Source organism: Leptodactylus fuscus, chromosome 6 (genome assembly GCF_031893055.1).
Source record: "Leptodactylus fuscus isolate aLepFus1 chromosome 6, aLepFus1.hap2, whole genome shotgun sequence".
In the NCBI taxonomy this organism is placed as follows: domain Eukaryota; kingdom Metazoa; phylum Chordata; class Amphibia; order Anura; family Leptodactylidae; genus Leptodactylus; species Leptodactylus fuscus.
In genome coordinates, this window is record NC_134270.1 from 47408893 (window position 1) to 47432328 (window position 23436).

At 46.5% G+C, this 23436-nt stretch overlaps 1 protein-coding gene across 1 annotated transcript; it reads left to right on the forward strand.

Moving 5' to 3' along the window:
• The first annotated feature begins 753 nt into the window (after positions 1-753).
• LOC142209510 (claudin-16-like) lies at positions 754-22606 on the forward strand. Its single transcript, XM_075278510.1, has 5 exons — positions 754-856; positions 20003-20138; positions 20217-20381; positions 21295-21359; positions 22296-22606. Exons 1-5 carry the CDS (start codon positions 764-766, stop codon positions 22488-22490), a joined length of 654 nt encoding a protein of 217 aa, XP_075134611.1. The 5' UTR covers positions 754-763; the 3' UTR covers positions 22491-22606.
• The last annotated feature ends 830 nt before the right edge of the window (positions 22607-23436 follow it).

Sequence of the window (23436 nt, forward strand, 5' to 3'; positions counted from 1 at the left end):
TCTAAAGGTAGGAGACAAATACCCTTTCTTAAGGCTATTCCTACGTGTTAGGGACAAAAAATTCGATCTGAATGATAGGATCCCTTTAAAAAGATCATCCCGTCAGGATGCCTTTGAGTATAAGATGTCTCAGTGCAAGATCCCCTGTCAGATTCTTCTACTACGCGGCACATTGGAGAACGGTTAAAAAGCCGTGATCTCCTGATCTGTTGTGAGGTCCATCTATTACATTGGTGGTCATACTTTGGAACAGGATCCATGTAACACCAGCAAAGAGCAAGATGGGGCTCCAATCTAATATTGGTTAATGCAACCTTGGTGCTAGTTTATCGCTCCCACTCCCGCTCTACTTAGGTTGATCTAACAGGTTCTCACCATCCAATAAAACAAGTTATTTGACCAACATCTTCTTTCCTGGGGCTCCTTGCCTCTACACTACATGGGCATATACTGTAGATACAGGAACATAACTAGTTGCCCTGGAGGACTGACTGGGCCTAGCAGTCCCTCTGCCACCAGATCTAGTGCTATAAATATCTTGTGATATTTGGAAACTGATGGGGGCTCAGGATATTACCGCCACCCTCCTGATATGAGTCCTTCATGAGCTTCCACGTCTAGATTCCTAAACCTGAACAGCGCCTTCAGTGAAAGGAGCACAGCGTGCATTCCCTGTTGCTGAAGTTCATTTTCCAGCTTTTTGCTCTATTATACTTCAGAGGGTTTTTCCACTTAGACGGACACGGTCGACGAGTGGCATAGAATGGGCAGCACTTGTGTGGAGGTCCTGAGTCTTGTCCTCGCCATCCTCTCCTTTGTATCTTTCATTGTGTGCAGCACTACAGACTGTTGGAGGGTAAGAAGTCTCTGTGGCTTTTTTATGCACTAGTCACTTCTGTGTCTAAGATCTCCATTGTATATAGATGAATAGACTTATACACATATGGTTATTATGTAATCTTGTACTTTAAGCTGGCCTTACGCATTGGATTCATGTTGGCTGAACACAACTACTTTTGTAGTATTAACCAACCCCAACCATCTTGTGTATGGAGGCATCCTGACTCCACCTACGTAAGATATTGGGGAAGATAAGGATCGGGATGAGTGCCCAATCCTTAAGGAAATAAGTTGTCACTAGAGGCTTCACATGACACCAAGGTCAATGTACAAATGTATGGCAGGGTTTGGGTGGTATAGCTGTTGGCTGAACAGTCTATTAGGCCTTATTCACGCAAAAGTCAAAAACGGATGTGTAGTGAACGCTCTTCTAACAGCTGCGACCATGGGGGTGAATAAGTGTGCTCACGTGTGCCTGTTTGTGAGTGACAGAAAAAATGGCCACTTAAAGAAACTTGTTCTATATTTGTCTGATATGACTGACACGTTACATCTGTTAAAAAAAAAAGAAAAAGACTAATGAGATTTATCAGTTTTTTAACAGTCCGCAATAAAAGGATGCAAAATGGATGACCCTCAGCCATCAAACGGGCAAGTAGATATGGAACTGATGTATAACAGATGCAAAATGCCTATTAAAAATGGAACTATTTATCTGTTTTTCACAGCCAAGAAACAGACGGGTATGTGAATAGAGCCTAACAGTTTGTAATAACAGATTCCATAATAAGGCAAAAACTTTCCAAAGGCGGGTTCACACCTGTGCCCATGCGTGCTTTAGCCAATCCAGCTGGGTTTCCGTCTCCTGCTCCGAGAAACTGGACACGGGACGGAAACCCGGCAGTCAGTTTTCAAACCCATTCAAGTGAGTGGGTTTGCAAAGCGAGTGTTTTGTACCTGTCCGTGGTGAAACCAGTTTGTTTGTTTTTTAACCAGACACAAAGTCCTGCATATCCGACTTTGTGTCCGGTTAAAAAAAAACAAAAAACGGTTTCGCCTCAGACAGGTACAAAACGCTCACGGGCGTGTCACGGGGTGACTAATGCTATACAGTCTCAGAACACTTCTCACTGACAAGTGTGTGATGTGATAATAGCAGTGGTAAAAGGAGATGTTTCTGTAATGAAAAATTCTATTGTAGTAATTCTTTTTGACCACAAGATGCCGCTGTGTTAGGTAAAGGAAAAACCAGGAAGTGACGAGTTCAGGAAGTGGACTGCTGTAGTGGGGGAGAAGAAGCTGGCTGTGAGCAGTGAGAGAGCTGAGGGACAATCCATTGCCATCCGCTGCCCTGCAATGCTTGTTTCAGGCCAGGGCCAGCTCTGGAGAAGCCTGAACCTGTTGCTGGTTCCCATGTCAGGAGAGTTGGAGACGATTGCTGTGCAGACGCCGCGGAGCGGATGACAAGAAGGACCAGCCCTTGTGACACCGTGTTCCAGTTGCCTGGAGGCAAAGAAATTCCTGTTTCCTTCGGAAAGTCCATCTGACTATTCGCCCCCTTGCTAACCCGGGTAAGCGGAGCTCCGATTCACCTTTCATAAGGGTGAATAGTGTATACACGCAGTAAATAGTTTTTTTTTTTTTGGCGCCAAAAACCTAGCATAGACTGGTTCCGGCCATTTTGCTTTAAAGCGAGTTCTATCCAAACGGAGATACAGCACGGGTTGTCCTGCTATTCAAAAGAGACACTATATCCTGGATTATAGTACCAGAAGTATGTCATAAGAGGAGTTATTTGTTTCACTAAGACTTGTGCAGCTAAGCACCAACTTCTGATAAAACAAAACCGGTTGCTGAAGTCTTCCCTGCAGGGTTGGGGTAGTGTGTTGAAATGTGGATATTGGGGAGTGGGTAAGTTAAATAGTAAACTGTGATATTGTTAACCCCAGTGTGACACCGCAGGTGATCTTCCTCTGCATACTTACATTGTTTTGTTAGCTTGGTATTAATAGGTAAATTGCAGCTGCTATATATATGTAGCCGCTAGTTAAAGGCCTAGTTCACTAGTTCTGACATATTAGGTCACGGTGCAGTGTCACTCAGGGGTCTCAGCCCTCGGCTGAGTGTCTTGTAATTATTGATTTCATCAGGCCTGTTAGCCTGGAGTTCACCCCAAAAGGGTATAGAGTAAAATTTATATTTCTTACTTCGTGTCTGGTGTGGTTGTGCCTGTCCGTGGAACCGCTGTATCCTAAAAGTTCCTGCAAGAGCCCCGGTAGCCAGTCGGCTGCCGTGTCTTTCCCTTCCTCCTCCCCCCTTACATTTTTGGCGTAGTCGGCAGGATACGGTGCCACCATGGACATGGACAACGCATCTGGGGACGCGCCCTTGGTGGACGCGGACCGTGTGCCTAATGGCGGGGTGGCTGTAGGTGCTGTCCTCCCGCCTGTTGCACCTACCCTTGCACCGACAGCCCCAGTCAGGTGTTTACCAGCAGGTGCCATCTTAAACCAACTGACTAAATTTGACGGACATAACATGTTGCTGACCGATTGGACTGAACGACTGAGGAGTGCGATTAAACTGTGTAATCTAGCCCCCGAACTCCAACCGGAGGTAGCGATAAATGCTCTGGAAGGGAATGCCCGACGGACAATCACATTACTGCCAGAGTCCCAGAGGAGTACGGTGACAGACATAGTAAACAGGTTGGAGAAGGTTTACGGGAACCGTGCCCCGTCAGTTGATTTACTTGCCCGGTTTGTTAATCGGAGACAGGGGGAGGGGGAGACCGTCCCTGAGTATGCTAATGAACTACAGGGGTTGTTAGCTGATGTCCGGAGGGCCGAATCCCACGCCCAGCGTGCCCCTGAGGAAGATGACGAGCTGTTGAGGGACTATTTTATTCGGGGATTATGTTTGAGTACGGTGAGGCGGGAACTACAGAACCGCGTGCTGGCGGACAAGACCCTGACCTTTGTCCAGATTCTGGAGGAGACCATCGCCAGGACTCAAATGGAGGAGCCAGAGGTGGGTCAGGTCGCCATGCAGAGAGCTGGAAGGGTGATGACCAATGCTGTAGGGGGTGAGACAGAGGCCCAGATGAGAGAAATGCAGCGTACTATAGATGCGCTAACCCAACAATTGAGCCAGGTGCAGAGTAGGGTACAGACTCCTGCTGCTGGGAACCCGTTACCAACTCCCTCAGACGGGCCCCTATGTCAATGCTCAGCAAGACCCCCCATGTGGCAAACAGAGGAACCACAGGGAAGGCCATCTCCATCACGGCCGTGGTATCGCTCTCCTCCTGACCCCCAACTGCGACAAAGGCCACCACCTCGGGAGTGGGACTATAGCAATGTTCAATGTTGGCAATGTCAAGAGTTCGGGCATATCTCAAGGAACTGCCCAGGACCGAGAAGGGCCAGGCCCAGCAACTCACCGCCGTTAAACGGGAGACCTCCGCGATAAGAGGGCGCACCGCGGGGGTATCAGGGGGCCCAAGTGCTCCAAAAAGCCCACATGATTTGATCGCAAAAAGCCCCGTGCTGGAAGTGAGTTTTGAGGGAAAGAAGGTCCCCTGCCTAGTGGATACGGGTTCTGAAGTAACAACAATGCCCTTAGACTATTTTGAACGGCATCATGGCCACCTTATGCGACCAAACACCGGAATGGTTATCCGACTGAGAGCGGCAGATAATGGAACTATCCCTGTACATGGGGTAGTCTGGATGCGGCTTCGGGCCTGTGGCCAAGAATTAGGAGTCAAGGGAGTTATCCTTGTCAAGTCTACCTACTTGCCGGAGGTCCCGGTGATTCTAGGCATGAATGTGTTGCGAGACCTGAACCACGTGCTTTTCACCAAGAAAGGACCGGAGTACTGGAAGCGGACTACGGCACATAGGCCAACACAGCAAGTTTTCCGGCAAATTGTCCAGACTTGCCGAATCCAGAAGGGACTCCCTGAAAACCACCGGCTGGGGGCGGTGTATACCCCGAATGGTGCGCCCGTAAAAATACCTCCCCGGCAGGAACGGACATTGATGTTGCCTGTGGGGACCAATCTGAATGTGGACGGATTGGATGTCGAGCTGGAACCGGTAGAGCGGTGTGAAGAGATAACTGGTGTGATGTTTGGGCGAGTGGTGGCCACAGTCCGAAACGGGCGAGTGCCGGTGCGGTGCGTGAATCTACAGGATCATGAAGTGACACTACCAAGGAGAGTCAAGGTCGCCAGAGTCTTCCTACACCAGGGTGAGACAGCCCGGAGAAGACCCTTTACTCTTAGGGAAGAGAGAGGGGACGTTTGGACCTTGGCGGTACAGATGGATCAACCTGAAAAACCCACGCCCGAGTGGAATGGGAGGAAGATCCTGGAAATGATGGGAATAAACCGTCCCTCTTTGAGTCCAGACCAAGTACGGCTAGTGGAAGCGACCCTATGGGAGTTCCAAGCTGCATTTTCTAGGCATGACGAAGACTTTGGCTGTACGTCTGCTATCGAGCACCGAATACCGACCGGGAACACGGCCCCAATCCGTGAAAGGTATCGACAGATCCCACCAAACATGTACCAAGAAGTGAAGGAGATGTTACATCAAATGTTGGATAATGGCGTGGTACAACCAAGTCAGAGTCCGTGGGCTGCCCCGGTGGTGCTGGTCCGAAAAAAAGACGGCACCTTACGCTTCTGTGTCGACTACCGGAAGCTGAACGCAAAGACAGTGAGAGACTCTTATCCCCTGCCGCGGATCGAGGAATCCTTATCCGCATTGGGAAAGGCGAAATACTTCTCATCCCTAGACCTGGCGAGCGGATACTGGCAAGTGCCAATGGCAGCAGAAGACAGACAGAAAACAGCGTTCATCTTGCCGATGGGCTTGTATGAGTTCAGAAGGATGCCCTTTGGATTGTCCAATGCCCCCGGCACGTTCCAAAGACTCATGGAGTATTGTCTTGGTGACCTAAACTTTGAGTCAGTGCTCATCTATCTGGACGATATTGTGGTCTTCGGATCGTCCTTCGAACAACATCTTCAGAGGCTGAGACAAGTCCTGAAGCGCCTGATGGAGCATGGGCTCAAGGTCAAGCCCAAGAAGTGCCAGCTGTTCCAGACACAGATTGAGTACCTGGGGCATATTGTCTCTGCTGAGGGGGTGCAACCGGCAAGCAGCAAGGTGGAAGCGGTACAACGCTGGCCTGTCCCAAGAACCCTCAGGGAACTTCGCGCATTCTTGGGCCTAGCTGGATATTACCGGCGCTTCATAAGAAATTTTTCAAAGAAGGCAGGACCGCTGAACGAATTGCTGAGGGGGACCTCCCGGGGGCCAAAGAACCAGCCCATTCCATGGGGAGAGAAACAACAACAGGCGTTCGAGGAGTTGAAGGAAGCCCTGACGAGTGCACCAATACTCGCCTATGCGCAGTTTGACAAGCCCTTCATGTTATACACAGATGGGAGTCTCCATGGCCTAGGTGCGGTGCTCGCCCAAGAACAAGATGGCCGTGAGAGGGTCATAGCCTATGGAAGCCGGTCCCTGAGGGAGACAGAGAGGAACTTTGACAACTATAGTTCATTCAAGCTGGAACTAGTGGCCCTAGTGTGGGCCATGACGGAGAAATTCTCAGAATACTTGACAGGAGCGGAAGTGACTGTTATGACCGACAACAATCCCTTGGCGCACCTAGACAATGCAAAGTTGGGTGCTTTGGAGCAGCGATGGATGGCCAGGTTGTCCAGGTACAAGTACAAGATCAAGTACCGATCCGGTAGAGAAAATGCAAATGCGGATGCCCTGTCTCGAGTGACGCCGGATGACTCCGGACGAGATAAGGATGGAGAGTTGGAAGACTCAGAGGTTCCCCACTTGGGTAGAATACCCTTGTTTGTGATACTGGCACGGACAAGTGGGGTGGTGACAGACCGACCAGTGTTGCTTGGGAAAACCCATGGAGATTGGGTATATGCTCAGAATGATGACGTGACCCTAAGAAAGATCAAGCAGTGGGTGATGGCAAAGGAGTGGCCTACCCCGATGGAGCGCAAACGCTTGCCACCTATGGGGGCAAGAGTAATGCAACAGTGGGATAGACTGAAGTGTGAGAATGGGTTACTGTACCGTAAAGTATATTTAGAGACTGAGTTGGAGGTGAGATGGCAACTAGTAATACCAAGTACCAGTGCCAGGGAAGTTGCCCGTGAGGCTCATGTGAGAGGGGCCCACTTTGGTCCTGATAAAACGTTCAAGTGGCTCCAGCGATTTGTCTATTGTCCTGGTCTTGAGCAGACAGTGCAGGACGTGTGCCAAGCCTGCAGGGCCTGTGAGCTCGCTAAACCCCCAGAACAAAGGGCCCCCACTCAGACGATTAGGACCACTGCGCCATTGGAGGTGCTGATGATTGATTATGTCCTGATAGGACACTCCAACAGCGGACATCAGTACTGTTTGGTAATGACCGATCACTTTACCAAGTTTGCAGTAGCAGTAGCTACGAAAGATCAGACTGCCGAATCTGCCGCCAGGGCTGTGTGTAAGCACTTCATCCAAGTGTATGGGTGCCCCACTCGTATTCACTCAGATCAGGGGGCATGTTTTCAGGGGCGGCTCATGTCGGAGTTGTATCGGGTGTATGGTATCCACAGATCCCGGACGACTCCTTATCACCCAGAGGGGAATGGGGCCTGTGAGCGATTCAATCGCACCCTCCTTCAGATGTTGCGAACGTTGGAGAAAGATCAAAAAGCTCGGTGGCCAGAGAGCTTAGCTGAGTTGCTCTGGGCCTATAATAATCGGGTCCATAGTACCACCGGCTACACGCCATACCTGATGCTGTTTGGGCATCCCGGACGGGAGATTGAAGAATTGAACTTGACAAATCCTGAGAGAGAGGGCGCTCGCTCGCCCGATGACTGGGTAGAACTACACCGTCGAAAACTGCAGACCATACACCGATTGGTGATTGACAAAACCCGACTGTCCAGTCACCCAGACAAGACCCCGGTTCAACATGAACCCTTCCAACCTGGGGACAGGGTGTTAGTAAGGGCCAAGAGACCCTCGGGAAAGTTGGATGATCGGTGGGAGGCAATGCCATATCGAGTAAAACGAAGGGTCATCCCTGACGGACCAGTGTATGAGATAGAGCCTGAAAGGGGTGAAGGAGTTACCCGGACTCTTCACCGTAATATGCTCAGACCTTGTAATTCAGAGACTCCCACAACGGAGACTGAGGTGCATCGGTTGAATCCGACAGCCCCAACCTTCACACCTGCTGCACAGATTGATCCCGATGAGTGGTGGGATGTACCAGTTCCCATGTCTGAAACGGTTCCAGCCGTGGTGATCTTACCTCCACGGGAGGGGACGACACTAATGGCTGCTCCTGTACAGGAACCTGAGCCGACCTGTGGGAATGAAGTGACTGATGCCCCGACTTTACGCAGAACGCCAAGGTCTAATGCTGGGGTTCCCCCACAGCGATACGCCCAGGATGAGTTTGTCTGGGGAGGTCTGTCGAGGACGCCGACCTCTAGTGGGGTGGTGTGTCACGGGGTGACTAATGCTATACAGTCTCAGAACACTTCTCACTGACAAGTGTGTGATGTGATAATAGCAGTGGTAAAAGGAGATGTTTCTGTAATGAAAAATTCTATTGTAGTAATTCTTTTTGACCACAAGATGCCGCTGTGTTAGGTAAAGGAAAAACCAGGAAGTGACGAGTTCAGGAAGTGGACTGCTGTAGTGGGGGAGAAGAAGCTGGCTGTGAGCAGTGAGAGAGCTGAGGGACAATCCATTGCCATCCGCTGCCCTGCAACGCTTGTTTCAGGCCAGGGCCAGCTCTGGAGAAGCCCGAACCTGTTGCTGGTTCCCATGTCAGGAGAGTTGGAGACGATTGCTGTGCAGACGCCGCGGAGCGGATGACAAGAAGGACCAGCCCTTGTGACACCGTGTTCCAGTTGCCTGGAGGCAAAGAAATTCCTGTTTCCTTCGGAAAGTCCATCTGACTATTCGCCCCCTTGCTAACCCGGGTAAGCGGAGCTCCGATTCACCTTTCATAAGGGTGAATAGTGTATACACGCAGTAAATAGTTTTTTTTTTTTTGGCGCCAAAAACCTAGCATAGACTGGTTCCGGCCATTTTGCTTTAAAGCGAGTTCTATCCAAACGGAGATACAGCACGGGTTGTCCTGCTATTCAAAAGAGACACTATATCCTGGATTATAGTACCAGAAGTATGTCATAAGAGGAGTTATTTGTTTCACTAAGACTTGTGCAGCTAAGCACCAACTTCTGATAAAACAAAACCGGTTGCTGAAGTCTTCCCTGCAGGGTTGGGGTAGTGTGTTGAAATGTGGATATTGGGGAGTGGGTAAGTTAAATAGTAAACTGTGATATTGTTAACCCCAGTGTGACACCGCAGGTGATCTTCCTCTGCATACTTACATTGTTTTGTTAGCTTGGTATTAATAGGTAAATTGCAGCTGCTATATATATGTAGCCGCTAGTTAAAGGCCTAGTTCACTAGTTCTGACATATTAGGTCACGGTGCAGTGTCACTCAGGGGTCTCAGCCCTCGGCTGAGTGTCTTGTAATTATTGATTTCATCAGGCCTGTTAGCCTGGAGTTCACCCCAAAAGGGTATAGAGTAAAATTTATATTTCTTACTTCGTGTCTGGTGTGGTTGTGCCTGTCCGTGGAACCGCTGTATCCTAAAAGTTCCTGCAAGAGCCCCGGTAGCCAGTCGGCTGCCGTGTCTTTCCCTTCCTCCTCCCCCCTTACAGGCGCTCACTTTTCAAACCCATTCACTAGAAACCTGTCCCCGTCCAGTTTCTCTGGGCAGAAGACGGAAGCCCAGCTAGATGGGCTAAAGCGCGCACGGGCACAGATGTGAACCCACCCTAACCATGACTAGAACTAAGGTCAAACACTGATCTAAGAGACTGTCACTGCAGACTGGGTTGTGTGTATATCAGGACTATTGGGCTTCATGCACACAGTCATACCAGGTCCAAGCTCCATGGATTGATGAGGCTGTTCAGAGCCATGATGCAGAAGCCATGTGTACCTATGGGCTCATACTATTCCACTGTTTGCTTCCCGTTTTGTTAGGCTTTGTCTCTTGAATCCTTACAGAATCTGAAAGACAAAAACAAATCATATTAGATACAATATGTACAGAAATTTCCTTCTAGGGGAGAACACCTCCATAATATGGTACTGTATGGAGGACAGCACTAAGCACTCCTTTGTGCCTGTGGGGCATTATGGCTTAGAGAGGTCTTCTCACTGTACACTTTATGGCATATTGCTAGGATCTGAAAGCGAGATTTTGGTGTCCTCCATTTGCAGCAGTGAGAAGCCTGCACATGTACAGCCGTCATGTGTTCTAGTGATCGGGATACTTGGAGGCTTTTCCTGTAGACCTTAGGCCAGTTGCAGACGACCAAGCAGCACACGGGGGACACAGGGATGTACATGGGCTGTGCTTCTGCAGCTTTCATTAAAGGGGCCCATAGAAAAAGAATGGGTCAGTGCGCTATCCGTGAAATACATGGATAGCACACTGACCCACAACACGGTGGTCTGCCTGGGGCCTTAAACCAGAGATCAGAGATTTTCAGCACTCCAGTTGTAGCCAACCTACAACTCACAGCATACACACGCGATTGTTTGATCTTGGAACTACTACAGAAGTGAATGAAGCATGCTGGGAGTTGTAGTTTTCCAGCAGGTGGAGTTCCAATGGTTGCTAGCCCCGTGTAGACTATAAGGGCATGTGACTGCATGTATAGCCATCTCCTGCACAGGATAGGGAAGAAGTTCTGGTTTTGGAGTCAAATTTCTTGAACCACCACCAATCATGAATGGAGGGGTAGAACACATGCTCTACCATGGCTACCATCAGGGAAATACAAGACCCTGATTACTAGTCTTAGTGGTCAGACCCTCACTTATAATATAATCCATATTTCATGGTAAAACTGGAAGAAAGGCTCTTACAATCCCTTAACACAATTGAATTGTTTCCATTGCAAACTGATAGATTTTGGCGGAAATAAGTGGAAAGAAAATATAAAAGGCAGAAATGAAGTAGCATATGTTAAAAGGGAACAAGACGCTAAGCTATACGAGGTCCATCTGCTGCGTTCACTTGTCCTCTCTTTTCCTTCTAAGGGTCCATTCATATGGAGTAATTTGGTGTGGAATTTTCCACGCTAAAAAAAAGCCTCCCATTGATTTCAATGGGGTCTGCCAGCTTTCTTTTCCACCGTAGTGGAATTTTCTGCTAGTGGAAAAGAAAGCTAGCAGAACCCATTGAAATCAATGGGAGGCTTTTTTTTCAGCGTGGAAAATTCTACACCAGATTTCTCATCATTTCCCTCCGTGTGAATGGACCCTTAGGGCTTGTTCACACAGGGGAAAGAGGGGGTGGATTTTGGATCTGAATCCACATCAGAATCCGCCCCCTCTTTGTAGACCACTAGCTTACTTTTTTCCGTGAGCGGTATGTTCCCACCCCCAAAAAAAGGAAGCGAGCTGCCCTTTCTTCAGGCGGATTCTGCAGCTGATTTAGCCCCGGTGTCTGCCTTGCGCCATTCATTTGGGCCTACTCCGGAGCAGGAAGCCGCGACTGTCGGAAGCAGCAACAGTCATGGCAGGCGCATTTTGGCCCTATTCTGACGCGGCTTTCAGACCAGACCCCTTCTACTCCATCCATGTTTTACATTCAGATTACAGACAGTTTAATACTGGTATATTATGCCATCTGAGTGATGCCTGTTCTGTCCTTACTTTACAATTGTAAAGGTTTTGTACTCCACTTATGGCCATATTCAGACATCTGCAACAAACAAATAGGGGGACATTTATTAAGCCTAGAGTTCTGTCTGCCAGTCTCACTCCATTCCCCAACTGGTGCAAGCTGCCCCTGGGTTATTATAGGCACGGTCCTCGTTATTCAGGCGCATCCGTCAGGAACTACTTTTGGGTGTCCAATACAGTAAATTTGTTGAGCTTAGATGTCCTTGGTCCACTTTGGGCTCGTAAGAAGTGGTGAGCAGGGTGCAGAAGGGACATTGGCACAAGAGATGTTCGTACGCCAAAGATGCTCCACAATTACACCCACCTACACCAGAAAACTGGTGGGTTAGTAAATTCTACACACAATGTTTTTTTTTTATACCTGTATTTAGTCCCTATGTGTATGAAGCAGATGAACCAGGAGGCCATCAAAGGCAAATGTCTTCCATAGTCTTCAAGTCTGTGTCCTCTGTAAATGCACTGAAGAAGCACATGATGCCATATTGTCCAATACTGACCATTTGTCTGTATGGAATAATGGTGATGTGCAATGTGGCATACACTACTATGGGTCTGTATGTGGTGTCCATGTGCACAATGTGTTTAATATGGACAGCCCATGGACAAAAATTACAGCAATCTGAACAAGGCCTTATTTACTGTTACTCTGAATTGTCTACCAAGAGTGGACACAGACCGCTGAGGAGGAACAGTTATGAACCCCTTGTTTTCCACTAACTAACCATAGAGCACCCACCTTTCTTTATGTTCCTCTGACAACCCACCAGTTTAGTCATGAAGTTCATTAGCGTAGGCACCTACCTGTAATCTAATAGACAGAAGATAGCTTCTAGGAGATAGGGACCCTTAATCTACTGGGCCCAGTGCAGCAGCACAGGTTGTACCAATGGTATGTGCACCCTATTGTCTTCTATTCAGGCTGCAGATGGTATATGCCATATGCCAATTACTTCCCCCTACACAAATGTCTGTAACCAGATGTATATAACTTACCACCAACTGGCCAAGTAAGATTTAAGGGGCTGTCCAGTTTAGATTCCTGTAATAAGCTGAGCTCTCCAATCAGCTGTTTATGGGGGCCAAGGGGTTGGCTATTCTTTATGTTGTCCATTTATTTAATAGTGGTGCACTACACATACTTAAAGGGGTTCTATCAGCAAAACTAAGCTGTATGAGCCCCACATATGAGTGAATAGCCTTTAAAAAGGCTATTCAGGCACAGCTAATCTTATTTTAACCCCTCTGTTTTAAACTAATACCCTAAAAACCAATATGCAAGTTATACTTACCGTGCACGCTGGGCGGTTCATGCACTGGTCGACGTAATCTTCGGTCCCGCCTTCCGCTGGTGTCTTTTTTCAGTGACGTCCTCCCGGGCTTGCTCTTCCCCGCCTCCATCATCTTATCTTCCTACGGGCGCTCCGAACTTCCATTAACAAAAATGGCGTCGGAGTGTGCGCTACTGTGTACGTCCGGGATTTGAACACAGCCCGCAGGAAGATAAGAAGATGTAGGCAGGGAAGAGCAAGCCCGGGTGGAGGTCGCTGGAAGAAGACACCATCGGAAGGCGGGACCAAAAATAACATCGACCAATACCTCTACTATATTGCTTCTCGGCCTTTTGGCTAAGTGTAGTATCTGTTCTTATCATTGGTCAGTAGTTACCTCTTCCAGTGTAAGCGGCGACCCACTGTAGGGGGGGTAACAGAACGTTAGTGATAGAGAGCAGGGAACCACACGGTGGGGCGCAAACCACTGGATGGAAGCCACTAGGTGCTGAAATGCTCCAAGGGTTGTTGTCTCCTGGGGTGCCTGAACTCGCTGGGGATGGGATCCCACTGAGTCTGACATATAGCACTGCACTTCCCGTTCATAGCTCGTGAGCACTCGTCCTTTATGCTCTGTCTTTCTGCCTTGCACAGAGAGTTTTTATAGATCTGGTATATGTGCCGGGCCGTACTACGGCACTCTTCCCACTTATTTTTTTTTGTATGTTCACCGTTTCCCTTAGTCACTGGATTGAGGGATGTGGATGCCCTTTTGGGACCCTCCAGAAGTGGGAGAAGTTGTTGTGTGGCCATTAGGTTCCCTGCTCCCCTGATACCTGGTCCACCTCTTCCTCTGTGGAGGAGGGTAAGTTGTCGTCTCATGGTAGTACACTGGGGTTAGAGGCCATGTGGAGCCGCCTAGGCCAGGAGCAAGAGGTCTCGCTTGTTTCAGCGGGGAAGCCATTTGTGCCCTTACCCTTCACCCTTTTGATGCCTTTTGTCACGGAGGGTCGGATTTGTTAGGGGGTCCCTTCTCAGAGAGGGATTTCGATAGACGCATCCTTGTGCATTTTTTTTAGTGTGCCAGTCCCCTTTTTTTGGCACATGAGTGAAAGACATCACAATCTGGGGCCTTCAGAAAGGACAGGTTTTATAATGTATTTCTGTCCTCTGAATGTTAATATTTTATGCATTGATACGAGACTTTGTATTACATTTGCACTTTGATCTTGTTGTAGCCATTAGTATAGAATATTCTCAGTACCAGGAATGACAATGCTGCTTAGTGCAGTGTAAATGTCAGATTCCAACTGAGAAATAATCCTGTATTTGAACTCCATTACACAGCAGCGTTAACCCCCCGAGAGCCATAACTGTAAATATCCATCTGCATCCAGGCCAAATGTGTACATTTTACGCCTCTGTATCCTCTATAGGAAAACTTCTGCTGATCAGCCGTGGCCTGTAATTAGGAAAATTCATGAGCTAATAGGAAACTGGGCAAAAGTACACTAGGGTATGTTCACACATTGCAGATTTTTTGTTGTAGAACTGCATGAGCAAAATCAATATCAACGCAGTAACGAAACACTATCAGTCCCAGCCACATAGCTGTACATGACTGGCAAAGTTTTCCAAATCAAATCTACAAGCTGCAAAAAAATCCTGCAACATGTCAGTTTATGAATTGTGTGAATTTAGCTGCAAATCCAAAGTATTTCTGCAGAAATAAAATGCATCATTTGGTGTTTTCTAGAGATGAGCGAGTAATATTCGATCGAGTAGGTATTCGATCGAATACTACTAGCTATTCGCAGCAAATATTCGATTCAGAGCCAGCGTTGATTGGCCAAATGCTATACAGTGTATAGCATTCGGCAAATCAGCGCTGGTTCTGCAGCAGGCTCGTCCTTGCTAGTCAGGAGAGCTGGCAGCTTGCTGTTACGAGGCAGCTTATTTTTTCTCATAGGAATGAATTGACCAGTGTTGATTGGCCAGTGTACAGCATTCGGCCAATCAACGCTGGTTCTGCCAGAGGCTCGTCTGTGAGGAGGTGGAGTCTAAGATCGGACCACTGCAGTCTCCATTGTGGTCCGATTTTAGACTCCGCCTCCTCACAGACGAGCTTCCGGCAGAACCAGCGTTGACTGGCCAAATGCTGTACACTGGCCAATCAATGCTGGTCAATGCATTCCTATGAGAAAAAAGTCAGCTCCCTTGTAACCACAAGCTGCCAACTCTCCTGACTAGCAAGGACGATCCTGCGGCAAATCAACGCTGGTTCTGCAGCAGGCTCGTCCTTGCTAGTCAGGAGAGCTGGCAGCTTGCTGTTACGAGGGAGCTGACTTTTTATCAGCGCAACTGCAAGCGCTGTGTAATTAAGCGCACGGACCCCATAGACTATAATGGGGTCCGTGCGCTTTAACTGCACAGCGCTCCTCCTAAACACTCTCCTCCTGCTATTCGTGGACTTGGTGACTCTCCTTTAGTTGAATAGTGGTTTCCCCTGAAACGAGCATTTTTTCCCATAGACTATAATGAGATTCGATATTCGATCGAGTAGTAGAATATTGAGGCTCTGCTCGAAACGAATATCGTCTCTCGAATATTTCACTGTTCGCTCATCTCTAGTGTTTTCTGCTACAGATTTTCAGCAGAAACTGGTAACAGCATTTTAGTCACAATTTAACACACCCTTAGGCTACATTCACACAACAGAGATGCAAGATGTTTTTCATGGCAGTTTTGCACTTGTTTTCACAAATCTCCCAAACATGAGAGTGTATGAAGGGATCTGTGAAAACGGACAAAAATAGGACATGACTTATATTTTGACGGTCCTTGACAACAGACCAACAAAGTAACGGTCATGTGAATAGTCCCCAACCACTGACATTAAATTTAATGCTGCCGCGTGACATCAGTTAAAAAAAAATAAAAAAAACTGATGCCACATGGCCGTTAATCAGTGTCGTGTGAATATAGGCTGATGCTGAAGCCCCACACTGTAAAATCACAGTGTTTTACAGTACCTACAAAGTGGATGGGATTCTGGTGAATCCCATCCACGTGTTGCAAAAAATTACACACAGCAGACATGATGCGATTTACAAAACGTAGTTGTGGTTTTTGAAATCGTAGCATGTCAATTATACCTACGGAAATGTCGGCAGTTTCTCTATAGGTATAATGGAAGGAAACCTCTGCAGAGTTTCTGGGAAAAGTCGAAATGCGTTTTTTTCCGCAGTTCTTTTTTTGCCGTGACCCACTATGTGGGGCTTTAGCCTTAGGCTGGAGCCACACGGGATATGAAAACATGTTCCCTTGCAAGCTGCCACAGCAAAAAAAAAAAAAAACACACAGAAATAGGTGTCTTTAGCTCTGGTTCACCCTCTGGTGTCTCCGTGGGCTTCCTGCATCTCTTAATTTTTACATCACTAAGGTTAAAAACTCTGGAGGACGCCAATAGTAATAACTGAATTTTTAAAAATCACATCCACCATGCTGCTTCTGTAGATCGCAGTGTGTTAGCTGCTGGCGAGTTTACGGTGGCTCAGTCTGTACATTGTAGTGGATCCATAACAGGCAGGACAGGTTCTATTTATGGCCCTTTTCACCAATGGACTGACCAGTACAAGTGTCAATCGGTCCAATTTTTACGTCTATCAAAATGGATTTTCACCCCTTTAAAACCGATGAGCGGGTGGGGTCAAAAAATATCCCTACGTGGATTAGTATTGAGCAGGAACCAGAGAGGACTGTAGGTGAGATTTACCTGGCCCTGTTCTTGCATGAGGGGAATATAAGGTTTGGCGACTTTAAACATGGAGGCCTAAGGAGTGATGCTCGGCACAGCTTCTCTCAGGGGTATTCTTTTGTAATCCTTTTGTCATGTCCTGGCATGCCAGACCCTGTGATAGGTATAACACTATTTGGGCAGATTTACTAACCTTGTCTAAGAATGAGATGGAGGCAACAAATTTATCACAGGGGCTGATGCTGGAGGATAAATCTGTCCATGTTTATGCCTCCTATTAGTTGGCTTACTTTCGTCTATATTGTCCTATCACACCCCCTTTTTGTAAGCCACTACCGCTTATCAGATTGTGTGAAAAAATTGTCTAAAGCCAGTTTCAAATCTGTGTCCAAGCCTCCGTTCTGCAGGTTTCTGTTTCCTGCACGAAACTGGACAGAAGATGGAAACCTACAGGCATTTTTCAAACCCATTCATTTGAATGGGTTTGAAAAGTGAGCACCGGTGAGCGTTTTATGCTCTCTGCAGCGAAACCGTTTTTTTTTAACCAGACACAGAGTCAGACATGCAGGACTTTGTGTCCGGGTTAAAAAAATTGGTTTCGACGTGGAGAGCATAAAATGCACATCGTCGCTCACGCATGCATGCAGAAGAGAGAAACCTCAGAATGGAGACCGAACGCTGGTGTGAACCCAGCGTAACATACATAGGGGAGGATTTACTAATCCATCTATGCCAGTTTTCTAATGTAGATGGGCATGTTTGGCGTACAGAACATTTTGCAACAAAAGTGTGCCACATTGTTATTGGCCCTCTTGCCTCCTTTTACTAAAGTGACCAGTATTGGAAGAGGCCAAGGATGGCTCCTCAGCCTGACAAATTTACTACAAGGTTGCATTCACCGACCGAGTTTCAGCCATGAAAGTGGGTCCGCGTGACAGATTTTCGGCCTGCACCTTATGCTGGGAGAAGGACCCCTAGCAGTATAGCTATCTATGATGCTAGGAGTCCCTGCTTCCATGTGACATACTGTTCTATAGTGATTATTGTATGGGCTGGGAGGCAGGGACTCCTAGCAGCATACATAACATTATTGCTAGGAGTCCTTTTCCCGACATAAGCCGCATGCCAATAAATCCAGCCAAAACACGCACCGAGTTTCACGGCTGATTCAGTCATGTGAGTGCAGGGTAACTCACACTAGAAAACAGACATGCGTTTCTGACTTCCATAGATTTCTATTTTGGCACACAGGACCTCCCGCAATGCTCCAGACATTAAGAGGCTGGCGAGCACCAGCAGGGGGATGGATGAAGACTGTTAGGCTGAGTTCACATGGGGTGTCAGAATACACCTCAAAATCCTGACCAAAAAAACGGGTCCCATTGAAATCAATGGGAGCCAGTCAGTTCTTTTTTTCCAGGAGCGGTTTGTTCCGTCTCCTGGAAAAAAGAAGTGACATGCTCATTCTTCAGGCGGATGCCGCCGTGGGTTCAGCTGCGGACGTCCACCTGAAGACACTCCCTCCTGACTAGGCCCATTCATTTGGGCCTAATCTGGATCGGAGTGCCACGACTGGATGCTGGTGAACTGCATCGGCATCCAGTCGCGGATACTAGCTTTTTGTACCGGAAGCTGAGGCGGCCTCTGCGTCAAATTCCGGTCCAAAATACCCTGTATGAATCTGGCCTTATAGGACACATCAATCTTAATAAATTCCCCCATGATACATATAGTGCACAGTATGTAGACTAGTTTTATGCCACAGATTAAGCAAGAATTTTGGTGCGTTCTCCCCCAATGTATCCATGTTAATGTATTTCTTGCAGGTTTCATTCCTTAGTGACTCACATTTACTATTCTATTGTTCGTAACTCAAGAGCTTCACACATTTCCTATGTACAAACTTGGAGAAATTCCCAATGATATTAAACTTTGTTATTTACATGCAAACATGAGTGCGGTTGCTAAGAAAAGAGGAATAGATCAATGTGTAATCTGGCGCGTGTGCCGAGGATCACACTTACTCTCCTGCTGCTGTCATTTTTTATATATACAAGAGGACGGGGCGGTAATTTTTCACTCTGCTGCGGTGTCATGTACAGACTGTATGTTAGTCATTGATTTTTTTTTTCACCTGCTGTTTCTGCTTTAAAAAAAATATTTCAAGCCAAAGCAAAAAAAAGATGGTATTAGGTAAAATTGAGTGAGTAATATAGGATGACAAAATGTCTGTATTCTAATGCCATATACTAAAGACTATATAAAACAAACATGAGAAAATCATCAGTTCACACGTCGTCTTAAAGAGGACCTGTCCGCTCTCCTTATAAAAATACTTGAATGTCCCACAAAACATCATATTTATTTAGACATCTGCCTCGTATTGATCCTCTGTTTAGTTCTTCTGGAAATGTAGGAAGTAATTGATAGCTGGGCATTACTTTCCCGTTTTCCAATAGGGTGCGGTCTTACATTGTCAACCATTGGCGGTATTACTATTCCCCCTATCAATAAGGTATGGCCCCATTCTGTCAACCATTGTCAGCACTGATTGTATAGTGTCAGACTATGTAGGGGCACACATCCACACAATCCATGGGACCCACTGGTTAGCTACAGATGGTGGACAATAATGAATGTTTGTTTTGTGATTTCAATGCTACGCAATTCGTGTAACGCTGCCGATTCTCATTTAGAATGAATGGTGGCCGCACTATGCAGATTACATAGGCGAACAACAAACATTCATTGGTTAACTGCTATATCTGTACATGCTAAAAATTCCTGATACCCTTGTAGCGGGTTCCTAAGAGGGCTCAGGCAAGAGCTGGGGCAGTGTCAGAGGCCTACGTTGGCTCGGGACACTCCGGCGAATTCACCTGCTCACCTGTGCACTGGAAGGGCCACATTGATCAATGGACTCCTTGACTCTTCCATACAGCACTTCTTACTCATCACAGGTCATGTGCATACAAAATACTGTTCTTAAAGTTGCTTTTGGGGGTTTAGGGTGGTAAAACAACCTGACTGGTCCCCTTTAGTTTTCCCTAATTGTATAACTGTGCAGAGGGTAGACTATACTTGATGTGATGTCAGAACTATGCTGTATGCTCCAAGCCAATTAGATGTCTTCCCCCGCTGCTCCTCTTCCCCTCTCACAGCATGGCTGACAAGTCTGTAAAGCACTTTGGAATATGTTGGTTCTATACAGTAATAAAAAGAGATAATTGACCTAATCCTTCTAGATTCATTTCATTGACTGGTAATATCAATGTCTCCTGTGATAACTAAAATGAAATACAATTTGTGATCTAGCAAGATGCAAAGGATCCTTACTCCTCCGTAGGGCTGAGCTCTCGATGTCGTGGCCTGTGGAGCGAGTGCATCTATGATCATATGGCCAATATTTGGACCTGTGATATTCCCATCTCATATCTCAGTGAACACTCAGGTGAGAATACAGATGTCATACGAAGTACATAGACAATGGAAACTAAAAGTTTAATTCTTGCTTTTATTACCCCTGCAGTGGTGCTTGTGGTCACACGTGCACTAGTCATAGTAAATGGCATCCTATGCATTGCTACTACACCGATATTGATCCTGGGAATGAAGTGCACCAATATCATCCGTATGGAAGGGGATCACAAAATGTGGTTCTGCAGAGCTGCTGGCATAATGCTGTTTGTAGGTGGTAAGAACTATATATCTATGTATGTAGCATAATTATATCTACCTACACTGCAAAAAAACAAAAAGACATCTCATCATCATGTTGCTATGGCTGCATAATGGGCAAACAGTATCTGAAGTTAAAACTGCATTACTGTTATAGTGTTATCTATGTTTATAAATATGAGGTTCTTGCCTAACCATTTGATCAAACCATAAGAGCCCACGTCCCTGCCTAAAGTTATTTTAACTTGGAAAGAGTATGTCTCTGGATCCTACTGTGTTCACATTCAGGCCATGCGAGAGTTATGTCTATATAGTGAATAGTGCTCCCATCTGAATGAGATCACCTTGTCGGGGCAGATGGGCTTTCACACTTTTGTCAAATTGTGTACCAAGAACCTATATTTATTTACCTATGGATACAGTATTTATTATATGTATATGCGTTACTGCCCACTACAGCGTGCTACTGCATATCTATCTATCTGTCCGTCTGTCCGTCCCTCCCTCCGTCCGTCTGTCCCTCCCTCCCTCCCTCAGTCCGTCCGTCCATCTATCTACCTATCGGCTTATCTGCCTATCTATCCGTCCGTCTATCCATCCATCTATCTGCCTATCTATCGGTCTACCTATCTGCCTATCTATCTATCTATCTATCTATCTATCTATCTATCTATCTATCTATCTATCTATCTACACTAGTTTATTGATATTACTGGCACCAGCACCATAACTTCTGGTTCTAGCTGCTGCCCATATGTTTCTCTCTTGAGCTGGAGTTTAGACTAGAAAATGACATGATTCTATATTTTTACACCCCTCATTGACCTGGTTACCCTCATAATGAATATCCATACATAACTGATTTAATGTTCCTCTTATCCCCCTCTTATAACCTATACATATGTATCCCTCTTTTTCTCTTGCACCAGGTGCTTCTGGCGGAGTTGCTATTTTTTGGTATGCTCTCGACACTGCGCTGAAATACAGAACAGAAGTAAGTGGTTTCTATGTTTCTGCATTAGGGTCACATTTTTGTAATTCTTTTATACATTAACCCTCTTGTTATGTCAGGGTTTGCAACTTTATTTTATGGTTTTCATCAGTAACAGAGAGGCGCATACAGATTCCCATGCACCACTAAGCTGGATAGTCTGCTAAAAGTTCCACTTTAAAGGGGTTTTCTGTGCTAAAAATACTGATAACTTATCCTAAGCATAGATCATCAATATCAGACTGGTGGGTTTGACACCCCCACCCATCAGCTATTCTCAGCATCTGATGGAGCAGGGAGCAGACAGCTCTGTTCTGAGTAATGGTCAGACCAGGTTACTGTATGCCATTCACTTTAAAGGGGACTAAATAGCAGTGACTTGGTTCCACCACTGCACAGAGAACAGAGCTGTCTGCTTCCTGCTCCATTCACTGTGTACCAGTTGCAGAGAACATCTGAACAATGGGGGTGTTGGACCTTCACCGATCTGATATTGATGGCCTATGCTTAGAGTAGGTCATCAATGCTTTTTAGTACAGGAAACCCCTTTAATAGAGGATAGTCCCTTGTTTGCTCCCCATGGAGCCAAAGAGGCTGCAAAAAGTATCTCTTGCTCTGGCGGACCCCAGCATGTCTTTGCATTACATAAATAGTATATAGGTTTCCACCATGTAATGCTTTATATTGCCTATGTTGGCTCTGCAGGGCAATTTACCACCTGTCTCCACTTTTTTTACTGCAAATTACAGCTGATGGCTGGATGTCCCATCAGGAGGACACCCTCCGCTCAGCTTATTTTTAGGAGACCCTTGTAACAATCTTCACGTCTAGTATGGTGACATCACTAGTCTCATCCCAACCACTCAAGGAATCTGTCCATGTATGGAATCACACATAACTACCAGATAAGTAACACGTTCTGTATTTCTCTTCCTGCAGGTGGTTCTGGCAGTACCAGGGATTACATATGAACTCGGATACTCCTACTGTTTTGCTGCTGCTTCGGCCGGGTTCACCAGTATTTCAGCTTTACTGCTTATTTGTTCAAATTGTACAAGGAAAACCAGGGTGGTGGCAAAACCCAGAAGTGGCAATGCATGTAGGAGGCTGAACAATGCTATGACCTATCTATAACTGATCCAAGGCTATGGACTCCATCCAAGTGCTGGCCACTGTCAGATACACGAAAAGGTATAAAATGTCTGCAAAGTTGAGAAAGAAACTGGCCCTGTTACAGAAGTGTCGCTGTAAATATCTGGATATTCCTATGTAATTGGGTATAACTTGTATGACTTCTGAGACATCACATAGAAGTGTAAGTGTGACATGTATTAAATAAACATTGACTAGACATAAGCATATCCGAATATGGATGAAGAAAAAGAAGAAAAACCAGGTGGCACTAATGTTATCTAGCAAAAATTGCAACAATAAAACCACATTTTGAATCAGACGAGTGATAGGCCTGCGCCTATACGGGTAGTGCTCTGCATCCCTGTAAAACAGTCTACAATAGATGCAATAGATGCAGACACCACACATGACCTAATTGCATCTCAGTCCCATTCAAGTGAATCGGCTGAGCTGTGACAGCAAACACTTCTGCCTATTCAAACAGTTTGGTTGGGGGCCCAGGTGTCAGACCCCCGCCAATCTTTAACTGATGACCAGTCCTAAGGATAAACCATCAATTAATAAGTCTCTAATAGGCCCTATTGCTTGGTACCCTTTATTGTTACACATGTGATTTTCCATAGTTGCAGACTTCACCATGTGTGACATGTATACATGATATGTCCATATGGCGCATCAGTACTGCAGAAATGTGAGCCGACACCACTGGGGAAGATGGGACCTGTTGTGCCGGAGTTGCCTTATGATGACCCATATGAAAATTGTTTAAAGGCTTCATTATCATATCAAAACCTATGCCCAGTGTAAATTCCTTTATACCCCATACTTATGTATCACGAGGACTGAGGCTGCGTTCACATGGAGTAATGCGCCGCTCATTCTGACACGTAAACACGTGTCAGAGTGAGCGCAGTAAAACAGAATCCCATTGACTTCAAAGGGTTCG

Bases quoted from the DNA above. Each gene is read 5' to 3' on its own strand.
- LOC142209510 (XM_075278510.1), top strand. From the start codon at position 764: ATGGGCAGCACTTGTGTGGAGGTCCTGAGTCTTGTCCTCGCCATCCTC. The intron at 20,139-20,216 runs GTGAGAATACAG...TTACCCCTGCAG, and splicing joins ATATCTCAGTGAACACTCAG to TGGTGCTTGTGGTCACACGT. The intron at 21,360-22,295 runs GTAAGTGGTTTC...CTCTTCCTGCAG, and splicing joins CGCTGAAATACAGAACAGAA to GTGGTTCTGGCAGTACCAGG.